This window comes from Macaca nemestrina, chromosome 5 (genome assembly GCF_043159975.1).
Source record: "Macaca nemestrina isolate mMacNem1 chromosome 5, mMacNem.hap1, whole genome shotgun sequence".
NCBI classification, from domain to species: Eukaryota; Metazoa; Chordata; class Mammalia; order Primates; family Cercopithecidae; genus Macaca; species Macaca nemestrina.
The window spans coordinates 146,965,386-146,979,927 of NC_092129.1; the positions used below are offsets into that span (position 1 = coordinate 146,965,386).

General features: G+C 46.2%; 2 protein-coding genes across 5 annotated transcripts in view; one reads left to right on the plus strand and one right to left on the minus strand.

The window, feature by feature from the left end:
* Positions 1 to 13,898, plus strand: part of LOC105474511 (SRSF protein kinase 1) — a 117,567-nt gene extending 103,669 nt beyond the window's left edge. Inside the window, exon 18 of one of the 3 annotated variants that reach the window (XM_071097154.1) lies at positions 13,821 to 13,898. In XM_071097154.1, the coding sequence (XP_070953255.1) occupies positions 13,821 to 13,883 (63 nt within the window). In that variant the 3' untranslated portion in view covers positions 13,884 to 13,898. Of the gene's footprint in view, positions 1 to 9,639; positions 9,880 to 11,473; positions 11,561 to 13,820 lie in introns of those variants that run through there. The other 2 variants (XM_071097153.1, XM_071097152.1) reach the window with 2 other exon arrangements.
* The window catches only part of LOC105474508 (LHFPL tetraspan subfamily member 5), a 17,179-nt gene continuing 2,637 nt past the window's right edge, over positions 1 to 14,542 (minus strand). The window contains exons 2-4 of one of the 2 annotated variants that reach the window (XM_011729226.3): positions 6,860 to 7,096; positions 2,203 to 2,229; positions 1 to 137 (exon numbers count right to left, since the gene is read on the minus strand). In XM_011729226.3, coding sequence (XP_011727528.2) covers positions 2,219 to 2,229; positions 6,860 to 7,096 — 248 coding nt within the window. In that variant the 3' untranslated portion in view covers positions 1 to 137; positions 2,203 to 2,218. The remainder of the gene's footprint in view (positions 138 to 2,202; positions 2,230 to 6,859; positions 7,097 to 14,542) is intronic. The other variant, XM_011729225.3, reaches the window with a different exon arrangement.

A 14,542-nucleotide genomic window follows, 5' to 3' on the forward strand; every position in this document is an offset into this window, starting at 1 on the left:
GTCCGGTTTTAGTGTTATAATAAAAGGCTTAAGGCGTCAGGCCTATAGCAGCCAGGAACAAGGAAACTTGGAAGAACAAGTTCTTATCTCTGAAGAATTTGATTCCCTAGTTTTCCATTGTCTGGGAAATAGATGACCTGTGGTATGAGAAAAGAACAAAAGATTGCAAGAGTTTAAAATCAGACATTTTAAAAACCAACATAGGCTGCGTGAGGTGACTCACACCTGTAATCCCAGTGCTTTGGGAGGCTGTGGCGGGCAGATCCCCTAAGGTGGGGAGTTTGAGACCAGCCTGACCAACATGGAGAAACCCCATCTCTACTAAAAATACAAAATTCGCCAGGTGTGGTGGTGCACGCCTGTAATCCCAGCTACTTGGGAGACTGAGGCAGGACAATTGCTTGAACCCGGGAGGCGGAGGTTGCCATGAGCCAAGATCATGCCATTGCACTCCAGCCTGGACAACAAGAGTGACACTCCGTGTCAAAAAAAAAAAAAAATCCACAAAACACACACACCCACACACACATACACACACACACCAAGGTTATGCTCTAATGCTTTTTTATTCAAAGTGTGATTCTTGTTTGAGCAGCCTGTCACCCAAAAACTGGTTAGAAATGCAGGATCTATGGCCCCAGATCCACCCAACCAACTGAATCAGAATCTGCAATTTTTTTTTTTTTTTTTTTTTTGAGATGGAGTCTCACTCTGTTGCCCAGGCTGGAGTCCAGTGACGGGATCTCAGCTCACCGCAACCACCACCTCCCAGGTTCAAGTGATTCTCCTCCCTCAGCCTCCCGAGTAGCTGGGATTACAGGTGCACGCCACCACACCCAGCTAATTTTTGTATTTTTGGTAGAGACGGGGTTTCCCGATGTTGGCCAGGCTGGTCTCCAACTCCTGACCTCAGGTGATCTGCCTGCCTCAGTCTCCCAAAGTGCTGGGATTATAGGCGTGAGCCACTGCGCCCAGCAGAATCTGCATTTTAACAAAATCCCCAGATGACTGTATGCACACTGAAGTGTGAGAATCATGCTCTAATAAGTGCGGGAGGTGGAGGTGACAATTTTATGTATGATTATTTTTAAAATATATGTGGTCAAGAATTGGAAGGTACTTGGCAAAAATAAAAACAGCTTAAATGGAGGTAAACCCACTTTCCCACACAAAGTGCCTGGCCAGCTGTAGGTCCTCAAGGCAGCTGTTAGGAAGGCAACACTGTTGTGAGGGTTTCTTTTTCTTTTTTTAAATGCATTCCTGAATGTTCTTGTTAAATCACATTTAACAAATGTTTGGAAACTTAAAAGATAAATGAACATGTTGCGCTTCTTTTTAAACCAGACATTAAAACTGGTTAACTTACTGTTTTCCTTTTTGCCTCAGCTATCAGGAATCAGAGTTAAATTTAATACTCAAGACAGTAATACTATTAGCCTAGCTTTTTTGAATATTTTTCTCTCTCTGACTTTTATTTTCTATTTTATTAGGTTTTCTAGTATGTTTCTTAAAATCACTTAAAAATTCTTTTTGAAAATAAGGATCCAAATTATAATTATGACTTCTAAAAACAGCCTGTTCTTGTGTGCCAGGCTCCACAAAACATAAATTTGTGAAACTAACTACCTGCCTGTTTTTAATTATTTCTTATTCCCCTGATCATTTTTCACCTCTCAAGACACAAGTAAGGCCAGACGCGTGGCTCATGCCTGTAATCCCAGCACTTTGGGAGGTGGACAGATCACCTGAGGTCAGGAGTTCAAGACCAGCCTGGCTAACACGGTGAAACCCCGTTTCTACTAAAAGTACAAAATATTAGCCAGGCATGGGGGCACGCGCCTGTAATCCCAGCTACTTGGGAGGCTGAGGCAGGGGAATGGCTTGAACCTGGGAGGTGGAGGTTGCAATGAGCCAAGATCACGCCATTGCATTCCAGCTTGGGCAACAAGAGCAAAACTCCATCTCAAAAAAAAAAAAAAAAAAGACACAAGTAAAACTAAAGGTTTCCTGTTTGCTCCACAGTGAAGGTCTCAGAGGCCAAATAGCTCCTGCCCCAGTGGGGTGTTGTTTCTCTCTACCCAGGCAGCATCACAGCCTTACATCCCAGTCCCTAGTGTCACACTGCCTGAGGATTCGGTAAGGAAGCAGAGAACCCCAGCCCTTCTAAGGACACGCAGACCACCCTCCCATAGAATTACTCACCGACCCTTCAGCTGCTTCACACCTCCTCTGTAATGAAGGAGAGAACAGTATATGTTACTACCAAGCCTCGTTTTTAGGATAATTTCCTGCACACTACTCCATCTCCAAACTCCATCAGATTCCTCTTACTCACTCTCAAGAAAGCTTGGACTTTTTTGTTCATGTCATTTATCAGCTTGTAACTGTATTGCATGATTTTCTCCCTTACCAGACCATAAGCTCCAATTGAGATTGCCCTTAACCACTGTACTTCCAGTGTCTAAAGGCATTGTTCAGCAACTAGGGCACATTAGCTGTTATCGGTTGGGCAGATGGGTGATGTAAAAAACAAATATGGCCCGATGCAGTGGCTCACACCTATAATCCCAGCACTTTGGGAGGCTGAGGAGGGTGGATCACTTGAGGCCAGGAGTTCGAGACCAGCCTGGCCAACATGGTGAAACCCCATCTCTACTAAAAATACAAAAAATTAGCTAGGCATGGTGGCAAGTGCCTGTAATCCCAGCTGCTTGGACGGCTGAGGCAGGAGAATCACTTGAACCCGAGAGGCAGAGGTTGCAGTGACCCCAGATCATGGCACTGCACTCTAGCCTGGGTGATGACAGAGCAAGACTTTGTCTCAAAGGAAAAAAAAAAAAAAAGGTGAAAATACTGGAAAGACAGAAAGGAGAGAGAACTATCAGACTTGCTACTGTGGCATCAAAAAAATAAATAAGGGAGAACTAATTTATTAATCACTTGCAATGTGCAGGCATTGTTAGTGCTGTATATACGCTATGGGATCCTCAGCACAATCCCCCCTTTTTTTTTTAATTAATATAATTCACTAACAAGCTGGGTGCAGTGGCTCACGCCTGTAATCCCAACACTTTGGGAGGCCAAGGTGGGCGCCAGGAGTTTGAGACCAGCCTGGGCAACATGGTGGAACTCCATCTCTACAAAATTTTTTTTTAGAAAAAGCCAAGTGTGGTGGTATGGGCCTGTACTCCTAGGTATTTGGGAGGCTAAGATGGGAGGATCACTTGAGCCCAGGAGGTGAAGGTTGCAGTGAGCTGCAGTGAGCTGAGATCGTGCCACTGCACTCCAGCCTGGGTGACAGGGCCAGAATCTGTCTCAGAAAAAAAAAAAAAAAAAAAAAAAAAAAAAAAAATATATATATATATATATATATATATATATTTCACCAACATAAAATTCACCCATTTAAGGTATACAATTCAGTGGTTTTTAGTATATTCACTAGATTGTGCAACTATCATCACTAATTCTAAAACATTTTCATCACCCCAAAAAGAACCCTGTGCCCATTAGCAGTCACTCTTGTTTCCCCTCCTTCCTAGCCACCTCCTAATCTGCTTTCTGTCTCTATGGATGCCTATTTTGAATATTTTATAGAAATTGAATCACATATGCACAAATGGAAGCCAGTCTTTTGTGTCTGGTTCCTTTCATTTAACATGTTTTCAAGGTTCATCCACATGGTAGCAATTCTTACTACTTCATCCCTTTTTATGGCTGGATAATATTTCATTGCACGGATATACACATTTTGTTTATCTGTTCATCAGGAGATGGACATATGGGTTGTTTCCATTTTTTGGCTATTATGCTGCTATGAACATTTGTGTATAAGTTTTTGTGTGAACATTTGTTTTTAATTTTCTTGTGTATGTACCCAATAGTGGAATTACTGGGTCATATGGTAACTCTATGATTAACCATTTGAGGAACTGCCAGGCTGCTTTCTGCAGCAGTTGCAACATTTTAGATTTGCGTTAGCAGTGAATGAGGGTTCTAATTTCTCCACTTGCTCACCAACACTTGTTATTATTCACCTTTTTTATTATAATCATCTTAGTGGGTGTGAAATTGTATCTCAATGTGGATTTGATTGGCATTTTTCTAATGACTAATGATGTTGAGCATCTTTTGGTGTGCTAATTGGCCATCTGTATATCTTCTTTGGAGAAGTGTCTATTCAAATCCCTTGTCCTTTTTTTTTTTTTTTAAGATGGAGTCGCACTCTGTCACCCAGGCTGGAGTGCAGTGGTGCGAACTCGGCTCACTGCAAGTTCTGCCTCCCGGATTCACGCCATTCTCCTGTCTCAGCCTCCCGAGTAGCTGGGACTACAGGCACCTGCCACACGCCTAGCTAATTTTTTGTATTTTTAGTGGAGAGAGGGTTTCACCATGTTAGCTAGGATAGTCTCAATCTCCTGACCTTGTGATCTGCCCATCTTGGCCTCCCAAAATGCTGGGATTACAGGCTTGAGCCACCGTGCCCGGCATCCCTTGCCCATTTTAAGCATTGGGTAGTCTTTTTATTATTGAGTTGTAGGAGTTCTTAATACATTCCGGATTCTAGATCTTATCCAATTATAATTTGCAAATATTTTCTTCCATTCTGTGGGTTGTCCTTTTACTTTCTTAATGGTGTCTTTTTAAACAAAAAAAAATTAAATTTGATGAAAGCCAATTTATTTTTTTCTTTGGTTGCTTGTGCATTAGGTGTCATATCTAAGAAGCTATTGCCTAATCCAAGTTCACAAAGATTTACAACTATATTTTCTTTTAAGATTTTTATAGTTTTATATCTTGCATTTAGGTCTTTAATTTTTGTATATGGTGTGAGGTAGGGGTTCAATTTCATTCTTTCATATATAGATATCTGATTGTTCCAGCATCATTTGTTGGAAAGACTATTCTTTCCCCTATTAAATAGTCTTGACATCCTTGTTGAAAATCAATTGGCCATAAATGTTTGGGTTTATTTCTTTTTTTTCTTTTTTTCTTTTTTTTTTTGGAGACAGAGTCTTGCTCTGTCACCCAGGCTGGAGTGCAGTGGCACAATCTCGGCTCACTGCAAGCTCCACCTCCTGGGTTCACACCATTCTCCTGCCTCAGCCTCCCAAGTAACTGGGATTACAGGTGTACACCACCACACCTAGCTAATTTTTGTATTTTTAGTAGAGATGGGGTTGCGCCATGTTGGCCAGGCTGGTCTCCAACTCCTGACCTCAAGTGATCTGCCCACCTTGGCCCCCCGAAAATGCTGGGGTTACAGGCGTAGGCCTCTGCACCCAGCCCTACTATTTCATTTTTTTCTTCCCTTTATAGAATCCGCAAGGGATCCAGGCCCTAGGTGTTTCCCTGGCCCAGGGACTATAGGAATCTACCCTACTGTGATGGGAAGAAATCTCCCTCTTCTCTCCTCCTTGGCCCAGCTCTTTCTAGTAATTTGTTTTCTTTTTCGTTTTTTTTGAGACAGAGTCTCGCTCTGTCATCCAGGCTGGAGTGTAGTGGCATGATCTCAGCTCACTTCAACCTCTGCCTCCCAGGTTCAAGAGATTCTCCTGCCTCAGCCTCCCAAGTAGCTGGGACTACAGCTGCAAGCCACCACACCCAGCTATTTTTTGTATTTTTAGTAGAGATGGGGTTTCACCATGTTGGCCAGGATGGTCTTGATCTCTTGACCTCATGATCTGCCCACCTTGGCCTCCCAAAGTGCTGGGATTACAGGCATGAGCCACCGCACTTGGCCTGTTTACATCTTTAACCACATAACAGGTGGGTTATCCTTGTCCCACTCCCAAAGAAGGATGAAATGTTTCCTATCACTTCTTTATGGAGAAGTGGGCTCCAGTCTTGGCCAGAGGGGACCTGAGTTCTGGGCTCTTCTTTGCCACTGCCTTTCTGGGAACTTCTGAGTGACTCTCCCTTTTGGGCTTCAAGTTCCTCATGTGGGAAGAGTCCTTGGTTATAGTGGACGGAGGAGTTTGGCTGCTTCTTCTAGTCCAAGGGCTAATGTGAAGACAGGTATGGGGAAAAGAGACTGGAGAGGTCCCTGAGATGTAACAGGTCCCCAGTGATGGCCACCTGCTGAGACCAGGCATTTGGGGATCCACAGGGGTGCAAGACAGTCCTTGCCCTTGACTCAGGGAAGAAATTAATGCTCTGAAAAAGTTAGCCTCTCAAAATGGGCAGGGGAAGAGCCCAATAAGAAACAGAAGTGAAAAGCAGCCTAGGAAGAAGGGAGGTAATGGGAAGCAGTCAGGGAAGGCTTCCTGGAGGGTCTGCTTGGGCCTCGAGGATCAGCTACAGCTAACTTTTATGACTGACAGGTAGGATTTGGATGTGAGGGAATTGAAACAGGACGAACATTACGAGAATCCCAAGGCTGCTGTTCCTCCAGGGATCTTGGGCTCCCACCAGCTGCACTCCAGGAGCTGTCACTTCTGCACCCTCATTGATCTGTTCTAAAGGTCCCTGCCTTCCTACTTCCTCCCCAGCAACTCATCCCCCTGTTGTTCCCCTCTCCACCGAGCAAGCTCCCAGGAATATTACTTCGAGACCCAGCCTCAGTGCCTCCTTCTAGGGGAGACCACACTTAGCCCCCAAGGCTGGATTGCAGCTCTCTCCCCTATAGCCTCTGAGAGTGTAGAGGGGTGAGGGGGACATTCCTTTATCACAGATCACCTTATCACCTGCTAGCTTGCAACCCTCCACTGGCCTTTGATTTCAGGGAGGACATGGGCTGTGTCTGATTGTCCCCATCCCTTGGCCAGGGACCAAGCCTTAGAGAACTGGCTACGACAAACCCCTACCCACATCCCAGGGTCTCCAGACAGGGGACACCATTGTGGAGTTGGGGGATTACCAGTTCCATCTGCCTTGTAGTCGTCAGGGAGGAGCTTGTCCTGCCGGTAGCCCAACACGAAGGCCAGGAAGGAGAGGATGAGGGCATCGCCAATGCTGAGGATGGCCAGCATGAAGGCCCAGCGGATGGTGCAGTGACCCAGCGTGTACTTGCCCGTCTGCTCCCCACACATGCGCCGTACCTCACTTGAGTCCCAGCCGTCAGGGTAGACCAGGCAGCTAATCATTAGACCTGTGGCTGAGGGAGAAGGAGGGGTGCAGATGGCATCAGGCTGAGTGTGCCCAGTCCACTACCTCCCACTTTGCACTGCTGTTATATTGTCACCTCCCTTCTCCTTCTGTTAACAGCCTCAGGAGGCATGAGAGGTAGCTTCTACCATCCTTCTTGCAGAACGCAGGTGAGAAAACTGAGGCTCTGAGAGTTAAAGCAACTGGCCCCTGAGACCCAGCGGTTGGGGCAGAGGCAGAGAGGTGAACTCCTCAGCCCAGGCAGGCTCTGCCACCGCACCAGGTGGTCCTCCCAGGCCCTCAGCCATTCTCCTCACCTTGAACTCAACAACGTACCACCTGCCCTAGCTTCAAAGCCCTCCAGTATCTGGTCCCAGCCCAAAGAACTCATCACTGCTGAGATGCACATTTCTTCATACTTAAAACATCTGTGAAATAAGTGTAATAAGAAAGTGTCGGCCAGGCACACTGGCTCACGCCTGTAATCCCAGCACTTTGGGAGGCTGAGGCGGGTGGATCACCCGAGGTCGGGAGTTTGAGACCAGCCTGACCAACATGGAGAAACCCCGTCTCTACTAAAAATACAAAATTAGCCCGCCGTGGTGGTGCATGCCTGTAATCCCAGCTACTGAGGAGGCTGAGGCAGGAGAATTGCTTGAACCCGGGAGGTGGAGGTTGCAGTGAGCTGAGATCGCGCCATTGCACTCCAGCCTGGGCAACAAGAGCGAAACTCCGTCTCAAAAAAAAAAAAAAGAAAGAAAGAAAGTGTCTAGGCTGGGCGCGGTGGCTCACACCTGTAATCCCAGCACTTTAGGAGGTCGAAGCGGGCAGATCACCTGAGGTTGGGAGTTTGAGACCAGCCTGACCAACATGGAGAAACCCCGTCTCAACTAAAAATACAAAATTAGCTGGGTGTGGTAGCACATGCCTGTGATCCCAGCTACTCGGGAGGCTGAGGCAGAAGACTCACTTAAACCCTGGAGGCAGAGGTTGTGGTGAGCCGAGATCACGCCATTGCACTCCAACCTGGGCAACAAGAACAAAACTCCATCTCAAAAAGAAAAAGAAAAAGAAAAAGAAAGTGTCAAGCCGTGGCTGGATTATCAGTATTTTTTGTTTTTATAGTACATAGAATAACACTGTGTCCTACAACTCAGGTATCTTAAATTTGATGAATACAGGAAAGTTTTCCAGACTGTCCCTGGCTGCTTCCTTCAAAAGCCTTCCATTCAAGCAAACAGGTTTCCTCCTCACTCTTACCCAGTACAGCATAGTCCAGTTGCTACACGTCCCTAAATTTAAGAATCCCTTGGAGGCTGAGTGCAGTGGCTCATGCCTGTAATCCCAGCACTTTGGGAGACTGAGGCGGGTGGATCACCTGAGGTTGGGAGTTTGAGACCAGCCTGACCAACATGGAGAAACCCCATCTCTACTAAAAATACAAAAATTAGCCAGGTGTGGTGGCACGTGCCTGTAATGCTAGCTGCTTGGGAGGCTGAAGGAGGAGAATCGCTTGAACCCAGGAGGCAGAGGTTGCGGTGAGTCGAGATTGTGCCATTGCACTCCAGCCTGGGCAATAAGAGTGAAACTACATTTCAAAAAAAAAAAAAAAACATCCCGTGGAATCTTTAATGTTGGTTCCTTCACCTATAACCTATGCACAAAAAAATAAGGTAAAAAGCTAGTTCCTAGGTCATGGTTGGGTTCAATAATCTCTGTTTTCAAAAACACTCTTCCAGGTGATTTTCTCAGTAGGAAAAGCTGATAAACACTAGACTAGGCTGCCTGGATTTCAAGCCCAGCTCTGTACTACCTAGCTATGTGACTCAGAGCAAGTGACTTAAGCTTTCTTTTTTTTTTTTTTTTTTTCTTTGAGACAGAGTCTGTCTCTGTCGCCTAGGCTGGAGTGCAGTGGCGCGATCTCAGCTCACTGCAAACTTCGCCTCCCGGATCCAAGTGATCCCCCTGCCTCACCCTCCCGAGTAGCTGGATTACAGGCATGTACCACTGCGCCCAGCTAATTTTTGTATTTTTAGTAGAGACAGGGTTTCACAACGTTGGCCAGGCTGGTCTTGAACTCCTGGGTTCAAGTGATCCACCCACCTCGGCCTCCCAAAGTGCTGGGATTACAGGCATGAGCCACCATGCCCAGCCATACTTAAGCTTTCTTTGCCTCAGTTCCTCATCTATAAAACGGAGATAATAATAACCCCAACCTTCCTGTTGTGGTTACAGCAAGGTTCAAATGAGTTAATACTGGAAAAGAGTGTAGAACAGTGCCTGGCACAGACTTGGCCCTCCATAAGAGTTGACTGTGAGAGTTATTATCCCACTCTGTGCCTTCCTTGACTTAGTATTTACAGCTAAAAATTCTGTTGCCCCCACTTTCCCCCCACTTCTTCCATCCCTTTCCATCAAACCACTCCCTCAACTTAGCTTCGCTGGGGTGAAGCACAGACAGGTGACATAATCCAGGATGCAACTGGGGCAGCCCCAGGCACAGCTGCCCCACGGGCAGGGGGTGCTCCCCTTATCTGTGCCGCTTTCCCACAGGTCTGGAGGCTCTCTAGTCCCAAGGTTGTACCCTACTCAGAAGCCGCTCAGAGAAGCACCTCTTCAGGCCCAAAGTTACCTTCCCTGTACCCAGCCTGTTCTGCAAAAAAGGTCAGGAGGTCAAACAAATGCACAGTAAATGGAAATATCAGGATCCCACCTCCCCACCTAAATGTATCATGCTTCCTCCAATTTTTTTTTTTTAGGAGAAGCTTATTTAGATAGTTCTTTATAGATCACAAAATACTTCATGTACCATCTTGACTGTGACCACTGTTCTGTGAAGTGGGCCAGCTATTAATATCCTCATTTTACAGATTAGAAAACTGAGGGCTTGGCCAGGCGCGGTGGCTCACACCTGTAATCCCAGCACTTTGGGAGGCTGAGGTGGGCAGATCATGAGGTCAGAAGATTGAGACCATCCTGGTTAACACAGTGAAACCCCATCTCTACTAAAAAATACAAAAACATTAGCCTGTACTCCCAGCTACTCTGGAGGCTGAGGCAGGAGAATGGCGTGAACTCGGGAGGCGGAGCTTGCAGTGAACCGAGATAACAATCCACTGCACTCCAGCCTGGGTGACAGAGCGAGACTCTGTCTCAAATAAATAAATAAATAAATAAATAAATAATAAAACTGAAGGCTCAGAGAAACCAGGTGACTTACCAGCCATCCAGTCATCCAGCTATGATAGGACCAAGGCCTGAATTCTCCATTCCTGACTTTCCTGACTTCAAAGTTTATTCCCTCCACCCCCAGAACATGACGCCTCTCCCAGGAGCTGAATGTAATTAGTGGTGACATTTCAGACTTCCTACATGTTCAGCGATAAACTAAGTTTTCAGGAAGATACCCACAGTGGAGGAGAGGGAGCCATCCACAGCTCGGTGGTGAAACCTATGTAGCCAGCCCTTCCCCGACTTGGTGTGAGTCCAGCCCTCCAGTGCCTGGCAGGGCCCCTGGCTTCAAGGGCAGAGGTGAATGTGGGAAGGAGCTGCCCTTCCAGGCTTTGCATTCTCTCTATCACTTCCTCCCTTGGCCCCTCCCCTCCTGCACCATCTTCCTGTGGGGGCTCCGTTAAAAAGCCCAGGGCCTCTGACCTGGAAACAGGTGTGGGTGCCACAGTCCCCTGTGAGCATTCCACCCGTCCACCCATGGTTCTGGGGACAGTGGGTGTCAGCCCCAGTTGTGGCATTTCAAGGTTCTAAGTAGAAGCCAGCACAGTGTTCTCAGGCCGAGTTACTTCCTCTCTCTGACTACCGTCCTGTTGTCTCTAATGTACCTGACTCATAGCCGCACTGTGAGGATTAAGTGTGATCATTTACAGAAAACACTTACTACGATGTCTTGTACATGGTAAGTGGCCAATTAATGTTAGTCACTGCTATTATTATTGACATTGGAGTCAGACAGAAGCTGCCTCAGTGACATGGATGCCATTAGAGCTGATCATGAATATTCCAGATGCAAGGCAAGGTTGTACTTCCTTGCCCCGCTTTCTTGAGGTTAAGTGAGGCCATCTGCCTTCCTCTGGCCAATGACATGTGAGCAGAGATGTGTGTATTTCCGGGTCATGGCACTTAGCTGCAGTGGGAGACCTCCCAGAGCTCCCTTCCCTCCGATGCGAGGACAGCGGATGGTGACTCATGGCCCTAGCGATGGTCCCAGGAGAGAGCAGCGAGAGCAGAGTCCCCACCGATCCCCAGTTGGCGTGGACCATAAACAAGAAATACATAAACCTTTGTTCTAAGCCACCAAGATTTGGGAGTGGTCTGTTACTATGGCATCACTTCTCATGCTCACTGATAAAGTCGTTGTTTGTGTTTTTCACAGGTACTGAGCACCTACCATGTGCAAGGTGTTTTACATGCATTCTATTATCCCATCTTCACAGAACCCCAATGAAGCGGGTCCTGCTGCTATGTTCTACAGATGGGGTACAGTGGAATGTTTGTTCCCCCCAGAATTCCTGTATTGAAATCCTAACCTCCAGCGTGGTGGTGTTAGGAGGTGGGACCTTTGGGAGGCAATTAGGTCATGAGGGTAGGGCCCTCATGAATGGGATTGGAACCCTTATAAAAGGGACCCCAGAGGGGAGGGGGAGCAGCTAAAGGTTGGTTAATGGATACAAAAGTATAGCTAGACAGGAGGAATAAGCTGTAGTGTTCTCTAGCACTGTAGGGTGACTATAACCAACAACAATCTATCGTATATTTTCAAATAGCTGGAACAGCAAATTTGAAATTATCCCAACTCAAAGAAATGTTTTAAATGTTTGAGGTGATGGATATGCTAATTACCTTAATTTTCTCAGTAGGAAAAGCTAGGAAACATTAGACCAGGCTGCCTGGATTTCAAGCCCAACTTGTATACATGTAACAAAATATCACACTGTAACCCATAAATATGTACAATTATCATGTCAATTAAAAATAATAATAAGGCCAGGTGTGGTGGCTCACGCCTGTAATGCCAGCACTTTGGGAGGCTGAGGCAGGTTGATTGCCTGAGCTCAGGAGTTCCAGACCAGCCTGAGCAACATGGTGAAACCTCATCTCTACAAAAATTAGCTGGGTGTGGTGGCATGCACCTGTAGTCCCAGCTACTTGGGAGGCTGAGGAGGGAGGATCACTTGAGCCTGGGAGGTCAAGGCTGCAATGAGCCGTGTTCATGCCACTGCAGTCCAGCCTGGGTAAAAATAACAATTTTTGAGAAGCTGACTCAATAATAATCATCATCATTGCAAATAAATAAATAAAAGGAACCTCAGAGAGCCCTGTCACCCTCTTATCACCATGTGAGGACATCAAGAAGTCAGCAGTCTGCAGCCTAGAAGAGGCCTTCACCAGATATCTTGTGCTAATGCCATGCTGGCACCCATATCTCAGACCTCCAGCCTCCAGAAGTGTGAGAAATGAATTTCTGTTGTTTAAGCCCCCTGGTCTGTGGTAATTTGTTATGGCAGGCCTGACTAAATAGAACTAAGTAAAACTGACTAAGACATGAGGTTACCAAGACTCAGAGAAGACAAGCAGTTTGGCCTACCTGTGTTTCTAGGGGCTGGGACCACTCCCAGCCTGCACCTGGCACCCAGAAGCCCAATTAATCTTGTTAAGCTGCAGCCCCACATCACCCAAGCATCAGTCTTCATCCTCCCCTACCCCTGTCCCTTCCCTGCTCCCAGGCTTCTTGGCAAGGGTACTAATAAATGGATGTATCTCCCAGCTGCTGAATGTGGGACCCACCCACTCTGCATCTCTCCCTTCAGCTCATTTCCCCTTCTGCAGCACAGCAGAATGGAACATGACACCAGTCTTGCCTTCCCCAACTTAAATGTTGCATGAGATGGCACCTGGCCACCTCTGCTATCAGTGTCTCCAGCTCTGCGACCCAGATAGTGTCTGACTCAGATGGCCTGGCAACCCCTCCCGCTCCTGGCACTGCCTGCTCACACATGGCACCTGTTGGGGGATGTTTCTGAAGGAGGGGGGTTTGCAGACAGCCTTGAGACTGAGAGAGATGATTGTGTCTCCAGCATCCCATAACCCTGATATGGAAGAACAGCTGGCAAGCATTATTAGGATCTATTTCACTCCTCTTTGGCATAAAACTGCTAAATCTTCATTTCCCCTTGTTCTCTCATATATATATATATATATAAAATGAATACACATGTTAAAGAATATATATATACACTCAATATTTATATTAAATCAGCTAATTTTTGTATTTTTTTGTAGAGACACAGTTTCGCCATGTTGCTCAGGCTGGTCTCAAACTCCCAAGCTCAAGCAATCTGCCCACCTCACCCTCCCAAAGTGCTGGGATTACAGGCCTGAGCCACTGCAGCTGGCCTTATTATTATTTTAATTGACATATATATGTCAATTATATATATACATATAAAATATATTATGTACATATATAAATATATAAACGTATATATAATACATATAATTTAATGTATGCATACATTAAATATATACGTGTATATATAAAATAGAGATAGGGTCTCACTATGTTGTCCAGGCTAGTCTTGAACTTCTGGCCTCAAGCAGTCCCCTCTCCTTGGCCTCCCAAAGTGCTAGGACTACAGGCATGAGCCACTGTGCCTGCCCCCACCATCATTCTTGACATGGCCACTACCTACCTTGCTCCCCACTGCCCACCCCTGCCCCAGACTCTCCCTTATCATACAGAGAGACTACAGAGAAGAAGGAGGTGGCAAGGCGATTTGCTCTGAAGCCATGGGGGGAACTCTGAAGCCATGTGAGTAGCCTGGGTGCAAGATTTGGAATCAAAAGTGAATCCCTTCCTACTTGTATGCTCAAAACGAGTTACCCACTAGGGGCCTTCTTTGTAAAATGGAGAAATACCCACCTCAATGGGTTTTGCTAGGGCTCCTCCAGATAATATATGTAAAGATATTTCATAAATCATTATACTTATGTAAATATGTGGCTCAGTAAAAACATCTTAGGAATACATCTAGTTTCTTGGGAACTGCTGCCTTAATTCTTCCAGGTCCTCAGTTGTCCACTGATCTGCTATAGCCTTGGCCAAGTCTGGTCCTCTCAGCAGCAGATCCCTCATCTATAGTTGGAGGGTGGATATAACTCTCTGGGGTCCCCTCCAACTCTGCAGTCTTGACTCTGTGTGTTTGGTGGCCTGGGATTCAGAGGCTTGTTTCAGTCTCCCTCTTAAAGATTACAGCACTTCTCTTTTTTTTTTTTTTTTTTTTTTTTGACATGGAGTCTCGCTCTGTCGTCCAGGCTGGAGTGCAGTGGCGCGATCTCGGCTCACTGCAGGCTCCACCTTCTGGGTTCACACCATTCTCCTGCCTCAGCCTCCCAAGTAGCTGGGACTACAGTCACCCACCACCACACCCAGCTAATTTTTTTT